The sequence below is a fragment of the Chelonia mydas genome, chromosome 5 (assembly GCF_015237465.2).
Source record: "Chelonia mydas isolate rCheMyd1 chromosome 5, rCheMyd1.pri.v2, whole genome shotgun sequence".
Classification (NCBI taxonomy): Eukaryota; Metazoa; Chordata; order Testudines; family Cheloniidae; genus Chelonia; species Chelonia mydas.
This window is the reverse complement of record NC_051245.2, coordinates 68,025,994-68,047,738: the sequence shown is the minus strand read 5'-3', so window position 1 is coordinate 68,047,738 and position 21,745 is coordinate 68,025,994. Positions and strand designations below refer to the sequence as shown.

The 21,745-nt window shown below is 43.6% G+C and overlaps 1 protein-coding gene across 3 annotated transcripts in view; it reads right to left on the bottom strand.

Annotated features, from left to right (window-relative positions):
- MAN2A1 (mannosidase alpha class 2A member 1) overlaps positions 1-20,971 on the bottom strand; it is a 201,301-nt gene extending 180,330 nt beyond the window's left edge. For 2 of the 3 annotated variants that reach the window (XM_007055422.4, XM_043546417.1), the window contains exons 1-2: positions 20,123-20,971; positions 7,599-7,859 (exon numbers count right to left, since the gene is read on the bottom strand). In XM_007055422.4, the coding sequence (XP_007055484.2) occupies positions 7,599-7,859; positions 20,123-20,257 (396 nt within the window). In that variant the 5' untranslated portion in view covers positions 20,258-20,971. Of the gene's footprint in view, positions 1-7,598; positions 7,860-20,122 lie in introns of those variants that run through there. The other variant, XM_037901532.2, reaches the window with a different exon arrangement.
- Positions 20,972-21,745: the final 774 nt, after the last annotated feature.

The following is a 21,745-nucleotide window of genomic DNA, read 5'->3' as shown; positions in this document are numbered from 1 at the left end:
AATGACCCATCCACTCCCAGTCTTTATTCAAGCCTAATTTAATGGTATCCAGTTTGCAAATTAATTCCAATTCAGCAGTTTCTCGATGGAGTCTGGTTTTGAAGTTTTTTTGTTGTAGTATTGCGACTTTTAGGTCTGTAATCAAGTGACCAAAGAGACTGAAGTGTTCTCCGACTGGTTTTTGAATGTTATCATTCTTGATATCTGATTTGTGTCCATTTATTCTTTTACATAGAGACTGTCCGGTTTGGCCAATGTACATGGCAGAGGGGCATTGCTGGCACATGATGGCATATATTACATTGGTAGATGTGCACGTGAACGAGCCTCTGATAGTGTGGCTGATGGGATTAGGCCCTATGATGGTGTCCCCTGCATAGATATGTGGACACAGTTGGCAACGGGCTTTGTTGCAAGGATAGGTTCCTGGGTTAGTGTTTTTGTTGTGTGGTGTGTGCTAGCTGGTGAGTATTTGCTTCAGGTTGGGGGGCTGTCTGTAAGCAAGGACTGGCCTGTCTCCCAAGACCTGTAACAGTGAGGGATCGTCCTTCAGGATAGGTTGTAGATTCTTGATGATGCACTGGAAAGGTTTTACTTGGGGGCTGAAGATGACGGCTAGTGGCTTTCTGTTACTTTCTTTGTTGGGCCTGTCCTGTAGTAGGTGACTTCTGGGTACTCTTCTGGCTCTGTCAATCTGTTTCTTCACTTCAGTAGGTGGATATTGTAGTTGTAAGAACGCTTGATAGAGATCTTGTAGGTGTTTGTCTCTGTCTGACGGGTTGGAGCAAATGTGGTTGTATTGTAGAGCTTGGCTGTAGACAATGGATCATGTGGTGTGGTCTGGATGAAAGCTGGAGGCATGTAGGTAAGTATAGCGGTCAGTAGGTTTCCGGTATAGGGTGGTGTTTATATGACCACCGTTTATTAGCACTGTAGCGTCCAGGAAGTGGATCTCGTGTGTGGACTGGACCAGGCTGAGGTTGATGGTGGGATGGAAATTGTTGAAATCATGGAATTCCTCAAGGGCTTCTTTTCCATGGTCCAGATGATGAAGATGTCATCAATGTAGCGCAAGTAGAGTAGGGGCATTAGGAGACGAGAGCTGAGGAAGTGTTGTTCTAAGTCAGCCATAAAAATGTTGGCATACTGTGGGGCCATGCGGGTACCCATAGCAGTGCTGCTGACTTGAAGGTATACATTGTCCCCAAATGTGAAATAGTTGTGGGTGGGACAAAGTCAAAGTTCAGCCACCAGGTCTGCCGTGACAGTATCGGGGATACTGTTCCTGATGGCTTGTAGTCCATCTTTGTGTGGAATGTTGGTGTAGAGGGCTTCTACATCCATAGTGGCCAGGATGGTGTTTTTAGGAAGATCACCAATGGATTGTCGTTTCCTCAGGAAGTCAGTGGTGTCTCGAAGATAGCTAGGAGTGCTGGTAGAGGAGGGAGTCTACATAGCCAGAAATCCTGGATGCCCCATCATCTCAGGCATTGGCACCCTGACAGCAGGACTGTCTGGCTATGTAGACTGTTACACCTTCTTGTCAACTGTTGGAAATGGGCCATCCTGATTATTACTACAAAAGGTTTTTTTTTCCTCCAGCTGATAATAGCTCACCTTAACTGATTACTCTCTTTATAGTTTGTATAGCACCACCCATTTTTTCACGTTCTCTGTGTATGTATTGTGACAAAGTTCCTCCTCTGTCTTGATGAGTTCTGAGCTTATTGGCAGATTTGCTTGCCTCACTTTTCCTAGTGGCTCAAACCTGCCAACTAACCTCATCACTGATCAGCATGGGGAAAAGGAAGGAGAACAATCCCCACAGTCTCTGCTGGTCCACCTAGCGGGTTGGGGGACAGGCCAGGGACCTTCCCCTCTGGTGGGACTCACAGTCCAGGTCAACTCCTCCTATATCCAATAGGGAGTTGGAGTGATGGGGGGAACCCAGGCCCACCCTCTACTCCAGTTTCCAGCCCAGGGCCCTGTGGATCACAGCTGTCTATAGTGGTCTGTGTAACAACTGTGTGACAGCTACAACTCCCTGGGCTACTTCCCCATGGCCTCCTCCCAACACCTTCTGTATCCTCACCACAGGACCTTCCTCCTGATGCCAGATAACATTTGTACTCCTCAGTCCTCCAGCAGCACCCCCTCTCACTCTCAGCTCCTTGCGCGCCCCACACTGACTGAAGTGAGGTCCTTTTTAAACCAGGTGCCCTGATTCGTCTGCCTTAATTGATTCTAGCAGCTTAATTGGCTCCAGGTGTCCTAATTAGCCTGTCTGCCTTAATTGGTTCCAGCAAGTTCCTGATTGTTCTGGAACTGCCCTTTACCTTACCCAGGGAAAAGGAACCTGCTTTACCTGGGGCTAATATATCTGCCTTCGATCACTCTCCTGTCACCATCTGGCCCGACCCTGTCACAATATATATCTTTCTACCATATTTTCCACTGCATGCAGCTGATGAAGTGGGTTTTAGCCCACGAAAGCTTATGCTCAAATAAATTTGTTAGTCTTTAAGTTGCCACAAGTACTCCACGTTCTTTTTGTTTCTCTTAGCGATTGGCTGAACAAGAAGTAGGACTGAGTGGACTTGTAGGCTCTAAAGTTTTACACTGTTTTGTTATGCAGTGCAGTTACGTAACAAAAAAATCTACATTTGTAAGTTGCACATTCATGATAAAGAGATTGCACTACAGTACTTGTATGAGGTGAATTAAAAATACTCTTGTTTGTCATTTTTACAGTGACAATATTTGTAATCAAAAGTAATATAAAGTAAGCACTGTACACCTGATATTCTGTGTTATAATAGATATCAATATATTCCAAAATGTAGAAAAACATCTAAAATTTTTAATAAATTTCAATTGGTATTCTATTGTTTAACAATGCGATTAAACTGATTAATCACGATTCATTTTCCACAGCATGCATCTGATGAAGTGGGTTTTAGCCCATGAAAGCTTATGCCCAAATAAATTTGTTAGTCTCTAAGGTGCCACAAGTACTCCTCGTTCTTTTTACTTTTTTTAGTTAATTGCGATCAATCAACAGCCCTAGTTGTAACTAAGGGTACCAACACAATTCCTCTGTGTAAAAGCAAGGAAATACTGAGCAGGAATAAGTGAGATGGTACTATCTCTGTAAACAGCATTAGTGAGACCATTTTGTCCAGTGCTGCTGCCCACACTTCAAAAAAAATATATATATGTAAAAACTGAAGGGGTTCAGAAAACAGCTACATGAATGATTTGAGATTTGGAAAACATGCCTTATAGTGAGAGATTAAGTAGCTTAATCTTTTAGCTTATCCAAGAGATGATTAAAGGGTAATCTTTAAATCAAGATGTGACTGGAATCCCAGGGGAGCCAGCTGAGGTCAGGCAATCCCCAAAGCTGGTGAATATTCCAATACTTAGTTTTACCATGCCAGCACAAAACAGCTTCTAGTATACCCACTCAAGTCAAAATTATGAGGATTAATGAAAACCTTATTCATCATATAAAAAAGGTTCTGCCAATCCCAGAGGACTGGACACACAACCTCCCAGGTCAATGAATATTCCAGATCTTACCAAAAACACACACTTATAGCCCATTCTTATCAACTAAACTAAAATTTATTTAAAAAGAAAAGAGAGTTGGTTAAAAAAAATCAGTGTACATAGATAAAAGTACAATCTTGAGATTCAGATTCATAGCAGAGATGGTCAGCTCTGTAGATGCAAAGAGTTCTTTCAGAAATAGTCCATAGGTTACAGTCCAATGTTTATATTCAAAGCGGTCATCAGAACTGGGATCTCTGTCCTTATGGCTTAGGCTTCCCCTGCATGAAACCTCAAGCAAATCTGAGGTGACAGGATCAGGACCCAAGCCAATTTTTATACAGTTTCAGGGCTTCTTTGGCAGATTGGAGTCCCTCTGTGAACAACAGGCACTCATTTCCTAAGCATCTCTGGTAATTATTCACACAGATTAACATAAGGAAACTGCCTATTTTTCCACCATTTGCAGGTGGTTTGCTATACATTTCAAAGAGATGAATACAGCGATATCCTATGTTTACAGTTCATTTAAATGTTAAGATGTTCTTTTGATCTCTGAATTAACAGAATACAGTACAGACAGGGGCTGTTTGACTACATTGTTGACCTTTACCAATATATATGTAAATATACAAAAATACAAACATTATCTATCCATATGTTTTTAAGGGTTGAATTTGTGTTATGCATCCTTCAGGATGCTTAACCCTTTCTGGTCATGCGTCACACAAGGCAACGTCTCTCTAAAAGGTATGATTTAGTTCAACCAGAACTTGGGCTAAATTCTCCAACCTGTCTAATGCAGAAGCCTAGATTAGATTATTGTGACAAACAGGGCAATTTCCAGCTATATCCTTGAAAAAATCTTATTGAATTACATTTAAGTATCTTTGGACTCTATTGTATCAATTGAAAAACGTATACATTATTGTGAGATTGGATGTAACTTCTCTAGTGGGGAAATGTGGCCAATGTAAACCTTGGAAAATGTTATGAGCTTCAAAGGGGGCTATTTTAAACAATGTGCCAGGCAAGAAGTAATTTTTGGGACAACCAAATTAAGTGGGTTTCCTAGGAAATTCCTGGGGGGAGGTGAATGCTAATACCCACCACCAGACCCAACCTTTAGAAGCTATACCCTGAGGAGACATACAAGAGAGACTTGATTTATTCATGAGAGTGCTTGTTCTGAGCTGCTATGAACTTGTAACCATAGAAAACTAGGAGTTGCCCACTTTCTGATTACAGAAAAACAAACTCCCTTGCCCCACCCCCTGCCCTGACCACTCACTCCATCTCCCCTCCCTCCATCGCTCGCTCTCCCCCACCCTCGCTCACTCATTTTCACTGGGCTGGGGCAGGGGATTTGGGGGTGAGAGCTCTAACTGGGGGTGTGGGCTCCGGGGTGGGGCCAGGGATGAGGGGTTTGAGGTGCATGGGGGGCTCCAGGCTGGGGGAGGGGGTTGGGTGTAAGGGTGGTTTGAGGGCTCCGGTTGAGGGTTCAGGCTCCGGGGTGGGGCTGGGGATGAGGTGTTTGGGCTGCAGGAGGGGATGCGGACTCCGGGAGGAAGTTTGGATGTGGGAGGGGGCTGGGGTGCAGGCTCCAGGTAGCACTTACCTAAGGCAGCTCCTGGAAGCAGCCGTGATGTACCTCCAGCTTCTAGGAGCAGAGGTGGCCGGGAACTCCGCAAGTGCCACCCCTGCAGCTCCCATCGGCCATCAGTTGGAAGCTGCGGAGCTGGTGCTCGGGGTGGCACCCACGCCGCAAGCAGAGGCAGCGCATGGAGCCCACCTAGCTGCCCCAGTGCCTAGGAGCCTGAAGGACAAGCCAGCTGCTTCCAAGAGCCATGTGGAGTTGGCCACTACGGCTAACCAGACTTTTAGTGGCCCGGTCAGCCGTGCTGACCAGAGCCACCAGGGTCCCTTTTCGACCAGGCATTCTGGTCAAAAACCGGCAACCTGGCAACCCTATAGAAAACCCCCATGGTAAGGTTTGAAGGACTGACTCCTGCCAGAGCCCCTGCTGGAGTTGGGGAGGAAGGGTGATCTCTGGGAAGCTTATCTGCATGCTTGAAGGTTCTTTTATTGTTTTTGGTATGTTTTCTCTGTAACGCTTTCACCTTAAGAAGAATTCTTATAAGCTACCGAACAGCTCTTTATAACTGTGGGTAATCATAACAGAACATAGCCTCTGAGGAGAAAGCAAAGTGCAGGAGCAGGCCTGTTTAGGTAGTCTGGCCTGCTGGTGAATAACACAGACAATACAGGAAAGGAACGGGGCAGCCTGGAAAAACCTTGGTTCTGAAGCAGAGAGATATGTTTCTCCACCCAAGAGAGGTGGGGGAGCCAGAAGCCTAAAAGTGATTGCCTTAAAAAAGTGATTACACAGAGTGGAACTGCAAGTGTAGTTGAGCCGAACTGTGACAATTATCAAAATGATTCTATTAATGTTTCCAGTTTTGACAACTTTTCTAAAACTGCAGTGCTCTTAAAACTTTTCCCCCTACCCCCAGTGTTGATGTATATTTGTAACCTTATTACTAGCTTAATTAAGTTTTTTGTCTGATAACCTTAGAATGTATTATACTTGTGTAGATTACTGATTTTAAAACTATGAATATATTTCTCTCTATAGGTGAAGCATTAATATAGTATGAACTACTACCAGGATCCCGGAGGGATTTATAAGTATTGTAATAGGTGCAGCAGCAATTACAGATGTTATGCCTACATTTAGTTATCCAGAGTCAAGTGTTTCTTGGACATTGTTGCTGTAAAGAGACTGACTTCTAGATGCTTCTCTGTGATACAGACTTCACAAAATTTAATCTTTGCATACAGGATCTACAGCCGCACCAGACTTCCAAAATAACACAGCGTTCAGAACTGAATAATCCAGAATAGGCCTCAGGTTCCCCTGCTCTTTAAAAGTAACCACACAATTTTTCCAAAAAGTAGCTAAAGATCCCATTCCTCACTGATAACTGTAAAATAAACTTAACTTGTAGGATATGACTTTAAAAGATGCTGAACACCCAGAGCCCACAATAAAATAAACCGAACAAGTGGGTATTAATCACTTTTGAAAGGTCAAGCCCCAGTTTCTAGGCCAATTTTTGAGACATGAATATTCCAAAAAAACAAACAGTTCTCAAAAAAAAGATACAGTATCCAAGATTTATTTTCTTCTTCAAAATTCCACCTCTTACACATGCATTGTCTCCCCTCAAAAAAAAAATCTCACCTCTGCCATTCATCTCTAAAAGCAGCATACAGGAGAAGTTTCCATAATTCCATTCAAGTGGTTCAATTTCAGAAAAGTTTGAGAGTAGGATGGAAGGAGAGTAAAAAAAAAAAAAATCAACCTACCCAACATACACCTGTAGAGTCTACTATATTTCCAAAGTATAATCAGTTAGAGCTTAACCCGACAGGACCTGACCACAAGTACCAGGTTTGGGTCAGGTCATGTCTAAAAACAATCTGGCCCTCTTGGGCTCAGGTCATCTCTGATCATCTTCTGTTGCCTGCGTGTTTGGTGCAGCAGCAGGAGCTGCGTGCCTCACTCCTGCCAATACCAACTCAGAAGTCGCAGCGCCTCTCATTTCATAGCGCATAGCGCAGCAAGGCAGCAACGACCATCAGGAGCAGGGCACACAGCTGCCACCACACCAACTCCACCAGCAGAAGGCATCCAGAGATGGATCATGGGCATGGGGAGCGGAAAGTCCCATCAGGCCAAGCCTGAGGACTAAGAGGCAGTGGCAGCACTGACACAGGTTCAGGGAGAAGTGTCAGGTTTCGGTCAGGTCTGAAATTGACTTGACACGCTCGAGTCAGGTTGGCTGTGCTCGAGTCAGGCTTTAAAAATAGGCCCGAGCAGACCTCAATAATCTGTATTAATGTTTGATAATAAGTTATCAGAATTTAAACACCTAGGTAGTAGATTTTGTGACCTAGTAGTAGTGTTCTGCAGTGCCAGGTGGTATATCAGGGTTAGATTTCTTGTCAGTAGGAATGTTAATATTTATTTACATGCTGCTTACCTGTACATTTGAATCTTGACTTCCACTTTTTGAAGCAAATGAGCAATCCTCAGGATCAATTGTGAGGGATACTAGAGCAGATGGCAGAAGCTCGGAAAAAGATCCTTGACTGAAATTTATGGCCTCTGGGTTTCTTTGACCATCCTTCACAGATTCACTCAGATTGATCACAGAATCTCTTATGTTCGAAATAATCTCATTATTTTCTGCCAACAAACGTTCTAAGTGGTCTATTTTCTCTTGTAATATTGAAAGTTGGCCCTGTATTGAAAGAAATTTAAAATTCTATTAGTCCTCAGATAATTTCCTTGCAAATCTAAATATTTGGAATTCAGTTTTCAATTCCGCTAAAGTGGTATTTTCTGACAAAAACATTTTATTGAATATACCATTATTTTGTGTTCACTTAGAGAAACAGAACTAATTATGGAAAAGGGTTCCTAACTATCTTGTATTCCTACATGGAAACTTCAGCACCTGAAAGAAAAACAAAGAAACAAAACATGTTCTATACTTTGCTATAAACTTGAACTCATGCGACAATGTTCAACCAAAAATATAAAGGATATTCAACAATGACAAAATAGCTACATTGTGTTTCAAATACCAAATTAATCATGGTAGATAATTACAAGTTAGTCAGGAATTTCAAATTTAAAACTTTCCTTCATGCCTATCAAAATTTTCCAAAAGCCTGGCCTTTGCATATACTAGCATGTCTTTATCTGAAGAAAAATCTGTTTTCAATACAGTCAGTTGCATTCTGAAATGGGCTAATCCTTCCTCCAGGAAGACGGGGTGAGTGGAAACCAGACAAAACAGAAGGACAACAATACATTTATCTATACCTATCAGCCAATAATCTTAGACTGGCTGGTGGGAGCTGAAGCAAAAGGTGCTGTGATTCCTACCAGGGTGCTAACCCTTGGACCACTCTGCCCCTTCCCTTAATCTCAAATCAGTTCCAGCTAGCAAGTAGACAGTACATTTTTAAGCTCCAATCATTTTTGGAGAAGATGTTTTATACAATCACAAGAGGCTAGATGGCATCATTTGGGTTTTTCACATTTGGATATTTTTGCTCACTAAATTTTTTCCCCCAAGTTTTATCTCCACCCTAGTATTTTGGGTCCACAGGTTCCACCATCAATAAGAAAGGTTGAGGGACAGAGGGACTTTAAACAAATTCTTAAATAAAGCCTTGACCTATCCTAAAAGTATAGAATTCATGAGTCGTTTTTGACAAAAACCTTTCTCCACATCAAAAAAATAGTACAGGTCAAGATTTCTGCCTAAACTTTGTTCATTGCGTTCAGCACATAGCTAATACTGTCACAAAGCAACTGCCCTTTAATTAATCTTTTTATTGATCTGCCTGTTTTAGCAGAGTTTATAACTTAATGCTCAAATTTTTGCTGGTACCTTTCTGTTTCTATTTTATAAAACAGAAATTGTCAAAGGGATTCTTACTTGAATCTATACAAGCATTCATTTTTAAGATGAGTGATGAAGCCTCAATGTCCTACGAACAGCATCAGGGCCTTCAGTGGTAGAAAGGACAGACAATCCTCAAAATCAGTGATAGAACTTCAAATAGAATGTTTGCTCTTGCCATTCATCTGAAACATGCTCCTCCATATCCCTTTGAAGGCCCAAATTGTTTCCTTAACATGAAAAAACAATGCAAAGATCTATACTTCAATTTGAGGAGGCTTAGGCTACGTCTACATTGCACACCTTACAACAGCACGGCTGTGCTGCTGTAGCCACGCCGTTGTAAGGTGCACTGTGTAGCCACTCTTTATTGCTTGGAGAGAGCTCTCCCGGTGACAAAATAAAACCACCTCCAATGAGGGGCAGTAGCTTTGTTGCCGGGAGCGCAGCTATCCACACCAGTGCTTTTCATCATTAAAACTTTTGTCAGTAAGGGGGGTGTTTTTTCATACCCCTGAGCAACAAAAGTTTTAATGGCTAAAGTGCCACTGTAGACAAAGTCTTAAATTTTTTCCAACTATTGCACTAAGCCATAGGCCTCTTGTTTAAATTCTGAGGCATTGAGTCTTTTTTGTAATTCCCTGACTTCTGTTTACTTTGAATGAGTTTGTACCATGAGGACCATCCCTCATCCAAATAAGACAAAATGGCCTTTTTGACTACACTGTATAGGCATTTCCATTACTTTTAAACCTTACAATAGCAGTTCTTTGCAATCATGTGGAAGACTTGTTTCATGATTTTATAAGCTTTTCCAGTTTGCCTCTTCATTTTTTGGACTACGTAGTTTCTTTCGAAATAGAATGTGTTCATTCAGCCTGTTTAAGTTAACCTTCTCTGAATACTAAATTTTAAAATGTAACTTTCTTAGCAGAATACTTTTTTTTTCTACTCACTGCTTCACAAACATATAACATTGCTGTTGCCCTGCCAATATTCCACTTTTTTTTTATCATGTTTACAAAATGTATCATGACGAGACCAAATTTCCATCCTTCCATATATTACAGATTAGTTAACCAAACAGGGATACAGGCCTACCCCACCATAACAATATCCTGGATATCTGTAAAGGTTATGACTCCCAAACAGAAAATCGATACGTATATGACAAGAGTACTGTGCAGAAAAATAAGTGTAGTCCCATGCCCTCTGGTGGTACAAAAGACAAACATCTGAGGACAAAATCTCTGCCGGATTAGAGCCTGCTTTAAAGCAAAATCCAGACTAATTTATACCTCAAGACAGGAAACATGCCCAGGTTCAAAGCATATACAAACCCAGGCAAAAGGTTTGTGCTAAACCCCCCGTAAGAGCACAGGTTAGCTCTGCAGTGAAGTCATACCCTCAGAACCCCGAATTGCAGAACAAGGATCCTGATTTTTTTTTTCCCTATAGTTTCACCTTAAAACGGACATCCATATTTTAAGATAAAGCGGAAGGCAAAAATAAACCTATCAAAAGGTGAAACGCGTAAGAAAGCAACAAGTAGAGAAATTATTTTTAATATATTACTCTTTAGAGTTCTAAATTTAATGTAGATTCTATAGCAAAATGTTTCTTATTTTTGCTGTTGACTAGTGCAACGCTGCAAGATTCTACTTTGCCTCTCACCTAACGCATTTTTGGGGGTAGACAGGGCAGACAAAAACAATATTATTGCTCTATATTAAAGCAGATATAGCAGCCACCACTATAGATAAGTCTGGATGATTGCTTCCATTCTAATCCTGTTTTTAGTTGCTCATAATTTCTAAAATTTTCACTTTTCAAGCTATTTTCCAGGCTCAGTTTCTACCTGATAGATGTTATTTTTAAGTGTCAGCAAATATGGTCCAACCATTTTTTTTTTTTTAAGTACAACTTTTAGGAACTTGAGTACTTTTTAAAAAGCTATCTAGTTGAAATGGCTTGGAGTAGACAGTTGAAGTTTGGCACGAAAATAGCCCTAATTGGGAATTATCAGTGTTCTAGTGATGTTTATTTATTTGACCAAGTTATGACTTTTTAAAAATCATATGTACAAAATGTACTTATGTACATCATTTTTCACTAAGCCCATAAACAGTGTAGCTACTGAAAGCTATGCTGCTCATACTTGGCTAATTTTCCTCTATAATCAAAAAAGTTTACTTGAAGCGTGCATGAGCATGAGACATGAGCTCAGTCCCTGTGGTGAAGGTATTATAGATAGGCATTATAGATAGTTACTTCACTTTAGTGAAATTTGCGATGGACCATGAGTTCCACAACTCCAAAGATTTGCAAAAGAGAGACTCCTTCCTGTACAGCATTTTAGGCATATGTGCAAGCCACTCTTGTGATACAAATTCCATAATCTGAAACTCTTCAAATGAGTAAGTGCTGTTGCCAATTTTGGGGGTGGAAGGGGGGGGCTGTTTTTTGGTGCAATCCAGCAGAGTTTCAAAGCTCTAGCAAATTAAGACCCTTTTTGTGGTCTTCTTCACTCTTAAAGCCTCGAGTATACCACACCAAGATGTGATTATGCTTGCACATTTCAGCACTCAAAAGTCAAGAAATGACAATGTTAAGGTTAACAAATTTATTTGAGCATAAGCTTTCATGAGCCACAGGTCACTTCATTGGTTGCATGTGCTCAAATAAATTTGTTAGGCTCTAAGGTGCCACAAGTACTCTTTTTATTTTGCGAATACAGACTAACACGGCTGCTACTCTGAAACCTGAAATGTTAAGGTTATATGCACGAACCACCTTAACTCAGCTCTCTTGGGAATACATGCTATACACTAAAGTTTGGTATACAAACTGTTTCTCAAATACAGAATCATACAATTTTTCTACATCCTTTCACACAGACATGTACCATTTTGTAGCACTGTATAATACCTTGTATGCCAGAAAGCTCATTGAAAACCTAAACCCTAAACCACACTTAGACAGCATACTACTGTAACAGATTTGTAACAGATTCCAGACTGCTGTGAGGGAAGCCAAAAGCTGAATCCCACATGCCCTTAGCTTATTGGAGGCTGGGAAGAGTTTAGGCACTGTCCCTGGCTTTGGACCTCTAGGTAAGCACTCAGGTGTAGACTTTGTGTCTGACATCTCTTGGCTGTGGGTACCCTATGGTACAATATCTAGGTCCTGAAACTAGTACTGTTTCCCCAAACCCTCCCTAAAAGCTCTTAAACGTTCCCCAGAATCCCACTGAAGGCCTAAGCTTTCTGGGTTACAGTTTACTTCTTCAGGGCTACACAGTAGTCAAAAGAAAAACAGATTTTGCACAGAATTCTAGAACACCATTACTAATTACTTAGCATAAGAAATATACAGATCTAGACAAAATAATAAACAGACCTATATGCATTTTCCCTGCTTCCGTTTCCTAACCACTCCAAATTGTAATTTGGGCATAGGCCAGAGTCCTCTAAGGATCATTCCTATGGCCCCTGCTCTCCTTCATGTGACTTCTCATCCAGAATATGGAATCTCGGGTCTCTTCTCTCTACCACGGCTACTAAGAGATGCTCTCTCTTACAACCTTCAACTTCCCTTGTCAGGTGGCTCCTGATCGGCCTCAACAGGTGACTACCCTTAGCAGGTGATCTATATTTCCTGGCACCCTCTCCCCTGGTAAATCAATTCTAAAGGGTAGGAGCCAGCCTTTTGTCTCAAGGTGTTTCCACCATAATAGAGATCCAACAACCAATCCATTGTCCCTGGTCTGGTAAGGATATTGTATGTGGTCTGCAAAATGGCAGATTCCACAGAGAGGCATTCCATGACAACAATTTCATAACTACCACCAAAATTCATAAGTGGTACACAGACTCCTGGGATCATCACAATCATGACAGTGAACATGTACTAATTAATATAGGCCATTTAACTTCAAAACTAAGTTAACAGTGAACTTAGGTACAATTCAGTGCTGAGACAAGCAACGTAAGCTGTGCTGATGGTTGAAGAATATGGTACATGGGTGCTGACAAAATTACTAAAATACATACCTAAAAAAGAATAAAAAGTCTAAGTCAAGAGAGATTAATTTCATTATGGGCCAGTAATTAAAAAAAATACTGAAAAATGTTACATGTGCATCTAAGGTTACAGAAATGTATACCATACCATATTTGAAAGTGTACAGGAACATATTATTAAGTGCATATGCAGGATGGATCAGAATTCAGATTACCTGTGAAATTTCAGCTCTTGCATTTTCTCACAGGAGTACTTAACTGGTTCTGTGGATGAAGGGAAAGCAGTGGACTTGGTGTTCCTTGACTTCAGCAAAGCTTTTGACACTGTCTCCCACAGTATTCTTGTCGGTAAGTTAAAGAAGTATGGGCTGGATGAATGCACTATAAGGTGGGTAGAAAATTGGCTAGAATGTCGGGCTCAACGGGTAGTGATCAATGGCTCCATGTCTAGTTGGCAGCCGGTATCAAGCGGAGTGCCCCAAGGGTCGGTCCTGGGGCCGGTTTTGTTCAATATCTTCATTAATGATCTGGAGGATGGTGTGGATTGCACCCTCAGCAAGTCTGCAGACAACACTAAACTGGGAGGAGTGGTAGATACGCTGGAGGGTACGGATAGGATACAGAGGGCCCTAGACAAATTGGAGGATTGAGCCAAAAGAAATCTGATGAGGTTCAACAAGGACAAGTGCAGAGTCCTGCACTTAGGCGGAAGAATCCAATGAACCGCTACAGACTAGGGACCGAATGGCTAGGCAGCAGTTCTGCAGAAAAGGACCTAGGGGTTATAGTGGACGAGAAACTGGATATGAGTCAACAGTGTGCCCTTGTAGCCAAGAAGGCCAATGGCATTTTGGGATGTATAAGTAGGGGCATTGCCAGCAGATCGAGGGACGTGATCGTTCCCCTCTATTCGACATTGGTGAGGCCTCATCTGGAGTACTGTGTCCAGTTTTGGGCCCCACACTACAAGAAGGATGTGCAAAAATTGGAAAGAGTCCAGCAGAGGGCAACAAAAATGATTAGGGGACTGGAACACATGAGTTACGAGGAGAGGCTGAGGGAACTGGGATTGTTTAGTCTACGGAAGAGAAGAATGAGGGGGGATTTGATAGCTGCTTTCAACTACCTGAAAGGTGGTTCCAAAGAGGATGGATCTAGACTGTTCTCAGTGGTAGCGGATGACAGGACAAGGAGTAATGGTCTCAAGTTGCAGTGGGGGAGATTTAGGGTGGACATTAGGAAAAACTTTTTCACTAGGAGGGTGGTGAAACACTGGAATGCGTTACCTAGGGAGGTGGTGGAATCTCCTTCCTTGGAAGTTTTTAAGGTCAGGCTTAACAAAGCCCTGGCTGGGATGATTTAATTGGGGATCGGTCCTGCTTTGAGCAGGGGGTTGGACTAGATGACCTCCTGAGGTCCCTTCCAACCCTGATATTCTATGATTCTATGAACGGTGCGGCTTTAATATTTTCTTAACAAAGCTTTTTATATAAAATAATCATGCTAAGAGCAGATTTTGGGTCAGGACTGATAAACTTTCATGATGACTTTTCAGTAGCCAGTCAGGCACAAGAATATACATTTTAAAGGGATTATATATATAGTATTGCAATAAGTATCTCTTATTTTGTCTTTCCTCTTGCCATAGGTCTGAGGTTTTTGTAGCTGAATATATACTCAGAAAACCATGCCTTTTACCAACTCAGTCACTTTAGGGCACTTCCAATAGTGGAAGTCAATGCAGAGTTCATAGGTATATCCAAGGATTGTATAGTTCATGTGGTGTGGCTTACTGGTTCCATACTGACTAAGATAAAAGATCCACTGAATGATTTGTTTTCTTCAGATTTTCTGCCACTATACAATGGTGACCAGAGTGTGTTGGCCTAAATTTGACTAAGACAGCATGATGAACAATTCTCACATAACTATGCCTGTGAGAGGAACCTTGCCCTATTATTTAGCAGGGAGAGAGAGAGAAACAGACAGACACACTCCTTGGATATACACACTACTGCAGCACTCCAGCCCTTGCCTACAGTTTAACAGACTAACCTTAAATCAAGATAGAAACCTGTACAAGAGAGCTTAAAATTTAGTCTCTGTAGAGTGACTCCCTAGCTGCATTATCTGGAAAGACACTATAGCAGCCATAAAGCAACTTGGAGAGAGGAGAAACCTAGAGAAGCTGACCATGGAACCCTGCAAGGTGGGAGTGTCCCAGACCCTGGGCTGCAGCCCGAGTCAACACTGCAATTAAACAGCCCCGCAGCCTGAGGCAGGCCAAGCCCCATGAGCTGGAGTCAGCTAGCCTGGGCCAGATTAAGGCTTTTAATTATCCCTGACTACAAGCTGCCTGGAAATGACAACTAACTGCAGATTAAAGCACTAAAAAGGGAAGAGTTCTGAATCCTAGGACCAGAAAGGCTAAACTTTAGACAGGCCTGGGGAAGAAGAGGCCAAAAAAATAGTAATATGGTGAAAAAATAATATGCTTACCTTAAAGCCTACTGAACAAAACCTAAACTAGTCCACTTGGAGTCAGTATTCTGGGATTGGTGTGTTATGCTTGTGCCACTTTATTTTCTTTGGTGATCTAACTGCTTTGGCACGCAATTCAAACACTTGGGGCCCAAATTTTGGTTTTCAACTGCCTTTCCATAGTGCTCCTGGAGCACGAGAGGGGTTACAAACCACACAGAAGTACCACCCAGAGAAAGGCCCCAGCACAAAGGGGGCTCACAAGCCAGTGAAAAGCTTCCAGGACAGCTTTACTCTAGCCCTCTCCCCTGCTCCCAGCATAGGGAACATGCTAGAGAGGAGGAGCACCTTTGCACTCTGGCTATTCTCAGCAGGTGGACAGCTCATGGAAGCAAAGTATCTACTAGGAGCCAGGCCAAGAATACCAGGACATGCAAAGATGCAGCCACCTTTGTCATCCTATATTCCTGCAACTAGCTCAGTTTGGCAGAAACAGAACTGAGGCTATAATCTTTAAAACCTCCATTTAATCCACCACACACATCCAATACTCACGAGCCTGTTACTTACTTCATGTTAGTCATTGTAACAGGGCAGCAATTTAAGCATCAGATTGTCATTAGGACCATCTTGTTCACAAGACAATTTTATCTAATTATTGTCAGTAATAAATATTTATTTTATGGAAGTGCCAAATGACCTCAAATTGGGACTGGGGCTCCATTGTGCTGGGTGCCGTACAAACACAGAAAAGAGAATGTCTGCCCTGAAGATTTACAACTTAAGTAAACAAAGGCCATTCCAACACTTAGAAAAAAGGGATATTTTAACTTATACTAACGAACATATTAATCACTTTTCCCTAATGAAGACAAAGTCCTTGTCTTCACTAGGAAGAAAGTGCATTTTTAGCATGTGTTAGCTAACTTGTTAGCTAACATTAAAATTTTAGTGTAGACAAGGCAAGTTGAAGTTTTAACAGGTAAACATGCTGAGGTAAACATGGGGAAGGCAGGATATGGATACTGAGGGAGTTTCGGGTTTACATGTCAGCCAACCTATTTAGACGTAAAGATGATTTAATATAGGTGAAGAGGTCATATAGAGTTCAAGAAAATACAATGAAAATCTGCTTTATGGTAATTCTAGTTTCTAGAACACAGAAACAAAATCTGTTCAAGAGATTACCTACAAAGATCTCAGTTTCTCTACCTAGACAACAGCCTCAGCCATACAGGGTTGGAGAAGGAAGTGTCACAATTCACAACCCTGAGGGCATGAAACTTGAAGCATCCATACTATTTCTGGCCACTGTGCAGGGCTGGACAAGTTAATTCACTACTGGTGAGTAGAAAGCAAATAGAGAGAACTAAGCCATCAATTTCTGCAGCAGCTTTTGGTTTTTATAAAAATTAACTATCTAACATCTGTGAAGATAAACTTCCAAATGTTAATAAAATACTGTGTGTTATGTCCCTGAGCCCAACCCTAAACAGTATACTGCTATTTCTTGCTTTTCGAAACTGCAGCAGCAGCATGAAATTGACAAGACACTGGTCAGTTTAACAGATGCTATTCTGAACCCTGACAGCAACAGTGAACTGACAAAATCAAGTCAGTTGAGGTGCCACTAGGACTGTTGTCCTTAAATCTTAATGGTGGCTTTTGCCTCACATCCTCAACTTTCATATCAACCTCAAGCTAACATATCACTGGGATTAACGGGTGCCTGATAAGTGTCATAGCTTTCCCAAATTGTAATAAAGTGCAAAACCACTAGTCTTTTCAGTTTTCACTGCTACTACTCAGAACCCTGTGGGCAGCAAAAAAAAAAATGTTTGACAAAAATAACATCAGTTTCATCTGTAACTGCTTGGGGAAATAAAATATAAGCAGCAGAAACAAGAACTGAAGCTTTCCACTCAGAAGGACCCAAACTATAGGATGGGTGGGGATACTATAGTAAGAGAGAACCACCCTAGATGCTATTAGCAAGAGTAGCAAAAACACTGTCTCCTCCCCCCCTCACAGCAAACAAGATATTGGGGGCAGGCGGGCCTAGTAAGGAGAAGAGAAGTACTCTCTCTTTTAGGAACCAGAATAGGTTGGTGGGGGAGGCAACTGTAAATTTAAATATCTGTTATCCAAATGCTAAAATAAGTAAGAGACAGCACACTGGCAGGAATCCCAACACCAAGGTACTGATTGTGGACAATGAGAATCCCCGCCAAATCTTTCATATTCACTTACACGTCGTAATTTTTTTCAGGCCCTGAAATTACTGTATGACAACTTAAAAGAAAATGAACAAACATGTTCCTTTTCTGGCATTTTTTCTGGACTTTAGCCGTTTACTTCACAGTATCTGCATCCTTCTCTCCTCTCTCCCTTCCTTCCAGAAAAGTTTGTGGTCAGACTCTAATCAATAACTTAAATTTAGAGCAGGGATTGGCAACCTTTAGCATGCAGCCCGTCACGGAAATCTACCGACGGGCCAAGATGGTTTGTTTACCTGCAGCATCGGCAGGTTCGGCCGATCACAGCTCCCACGTGTACAGTTCACCATTCCAGGCCATTGAGGGCTGCGGGAAGCGGCGCAGGCTAAGGGATGTGCTGGCAGATTTCCCTGACAGGCCACATGTCAAAGGTTGCCGATCCCTGATTTAGAGAGACTATAGCAGGTCTGTACCCTTCTTTCACACCCAAGTGGTGTCAATGTTTTGCTTTTTACCCCTGTTCTTTTTAGTTTGTTACTACTATTATTTTAGCAGTAACTGAACAGTTAAGACATTCTACTCAAGAAATAAGGCATTTTATTTTTTTTAAATAAAACATTTGAAGATTTATCTGTTTACTTCAAGTTTCTTGGGGTCTTAAAGGAAATTTTTGGTTTGTTTCTGAAAATAGGGGAAAATATAAAAATGCTGTGCCTTTTGCTTGACCTTTTGTACTTTATCTTGACAGATTACTGAAAAGGCAATAGGGATTTTATCTTTCCGCAGACATATGATGTCAGTATTCTGCTGTTTTACAAAAGAGTGAGGGGAGGTGGTTATTTTGTTTTAAGTGGCAGCTTGCAAAGCACACCACCTTATTTGAAAAGCACTGTTCCTTTTAGTTACATCAAAAAGAAATATTAATATGTATTTCAGGACTCTATACTGGTTGTAACATTTAAAATTTTCCACTTTAAAGCAACAGAAATACACAAATTCTCAATCACTCATTTACCAGTTTGGATTCTTTTTGTTGGTTTAGGTTTTTTGTTTTTTTTAACTGAACTGCAAGCCACATTTTTCCTTTCTAGATAAATATTTCCTAGATCAACAGTAACACAATGTAAATAGCGTTTAAATTTCTCTCCCACACAAACAGCAAGAAAAAGTGAAGGGCTACAAATGCCTTTCTGTACTTTATAATCCTCATGTAACATGCAATGCTGTTATGAATAATAGCCAGTAAACAGCCCAAAGTAACTCTTAGGGGGCCAAAAAAAAAAAAAAGACCAATACAAATCAATTTTTCTTTAGAATAGACCTACCTGTTGATCCAGATAGCTGAACTCAAGGATAAAATTAATAAACAAATAATAATAATGTCTTTAACAATTATTTGAACTTCTGGATTCTGACAACTAGCACTTAAGAATAAACCTTACATCTTTGGTTCTATTTACTAACTTCACAGAACATGAGTTAAGCTGTTAGGTCATAGAAAAGTCTTGTTTGCACAGTTAAGATGAACAGCACATAATTGAGCACCACACAGCTAACCTGGGAAGTATGACAGCTGTTTTATATTACCTCAGTTACATATCTGCTGCAAATAAAATCAGCATTTAGAAGACACTATGGCATTAGGTCCTCCTCTCAAACAGGTGGTTTGCACCTAAACTAACCCCTATAACAACAAAACTTAACAGGTTCATTTTCCTACAGAATGCCAAAACGGTTAACAGCAGACAGGACGACATCTCCACTGACAAACTGTTTTAATTTCATTGATACAGAAAGCTTCTTGGGAATGAAGACTGGGTTTTTTATGTTCCCTTAACTCCTTATTTACCAGCTGCCCACGCCGACATAAATCGACAAAGTCAACCACACGTCAGATGTGTGCATGCACTCAGCAGGGGCAGCAGCAGAGACACTGTTGGTCCTGCGCCAATGCCACAACTGCAGTTTCAAATGCACGTTTGTAAACCTAGAGTAGGTAGTTCTCATTGCACCGATCTCTTCCCTATTCCGCGCATTAACGACACAAATACGGGAACTCAGCCCAGCCCCGCACCCCCGCTGCCCCTACCCTGACCGTCCGCCAGTCCCAGCACCCAGCCGGCGCTAAGGTTTCACGAGGCGGGGCTGATACCCCAAAGGCAGGACACCTCCTCCACAGCGCTCAGGAAGCTGCTAGACCTAACCTGCCCCCGGGCACCTGGAGGGGAGGCGGCTGTCGCACCTCCAGCCAGCAGCACTGGGGGAAAAGGAAAGTCGAGTAACTCTCCCACCCACCCTTTAAAACCGCTGCCCGGAACTCGCCCCCTTCCGCCGGCAGCAGCGCCCTCCCGGTGCCCTCTGCCCCGCTCACCTTGGGGAAGGTGCCCTCCCGGCGGGGGCTTTTTGGATGGTCGAAGTGGCCCCTGTCCAGCATCAGGTAGAGGGAGAAGATCACGACGCAGAAGATCGCGCTGCCGAACACCGTGAACTGCCTGCTCAGCTTCATGTCCGCAGGCAGCGGGGCCCCGCCGCCCAGCAGCTCCCCGCCCGCAGCGCGCTCCCCCGGCCGGGGCTCGGACAGCGCTCGTTCAACTTCTGGGGGCGCTCGCTGGCTCCACCGGGCCCGCTGCCTGCCGCGACTCACAGGGAAAAGTTTCCTCCGGCCGGGAAGCTGCTGCGGGTGTCCTCACGCGACGGCCCCAAATCCCCGAAGTTCCCCCGCTCCGGCTGCGCTCAGGCCCCTGCGCCACCTGCCCGAGAGACGCCGAGAGTTTCCGGGAGCGGAGCAGGCTTCCCCCCACCTCCGCGACTAGTTATCTCCGAGCAGAGGAGTGAGGGGCGGCGCTGCGGGACCAACCCCAGCTGCGCTGCTCCGCTCCCCCGGGCTGCCTCTGAGCGGCGCCGAAGTCCGCCGCCGCCGCCTCCTGGCAAGAACGCCGCTGCCCCGCACCACAGACCTGGCAACAGGGACGGCGTCGCACGCACACTGAGCTCTGAGAGCGCGGAGCCCCCGACCGGCCAGCACCGGCCCCTGCTGCTGCCGCCGGAGAGCAACGCGCTCCGCCCCCCGCACGCACCGAGACCGGGCGGGGCCTGCGCGTGACACACCGCCGCAGCGGGGCCGCCCCCAGTGCTCAGAGGCAGGGGATGGGCCCTGAACCCAGGGGTGGGAGGAGGAGCGACTGCTCCTCTGATCGTTGGGGGCGCGGCCGTTGCTGGTGCTGCCGCCCCCTCCGCTGCGCGGAACGTACTTGAGAGCATGGCGGTTGCTGTAGGCCGCGCGGGAGCACGAGCAGCTGGTGCTGCCGCCGCCTCTCACCGCCACCCCCACCCCCACCCCCACCCCCACCCAGCAGCACGGAGCAGCCGGCACAAGACTGTTCCCGCTCGTGCTTCCCCGTTGGCCCTACGGAGTGACAGGAAGCAGAGCAGCGGCTCGCGCTGCCTTGACCCCAGCTGCGGCGCTCTCAAAAGCTGGGGCCTGGGCGGGGCCTGAGCCGCTGTTTCTTGGTAATTTACAGCGGTGAAAGTAAGAAAATGTCGGGCTCTGCCTGCGCTCAGTTGCTGGGACCCCCCTGGCCTGTTCCAGCGCAACAGGCCCCGACCAGGATTTCCCCTGCAGGGACCCCTGTACTGATGATGGCAGCCAGCCTGGCTCCCTGCGTGCTCAGGGCCCTACTGAGGCAGGCGGTGGGGAGCTTGGGAAGGGAGAAGAGAGGGAACGCAGGAGCTGTCATTTTTCCGGACCTTGTATCCCCATCTGTTCCCCCGCCTTGAGCCCCTGTTCACCTGGATACATTGGCTGGTCCTGCTGCAGTTTCAGTTTAGATAAATCTTTTCACAGTCTGGATAAGCCACTAAAACAAGCTCTTCCACCTCACTGAAGTGGGACCACAGTGCTGTTAGAGACGGTGAAGCTAGGGCTGCCCACTATTAGGTCGCCACCCTCTCCCATTTCTCCTTATAAGACTTTGGTTTCAGTGGCTTATGACTT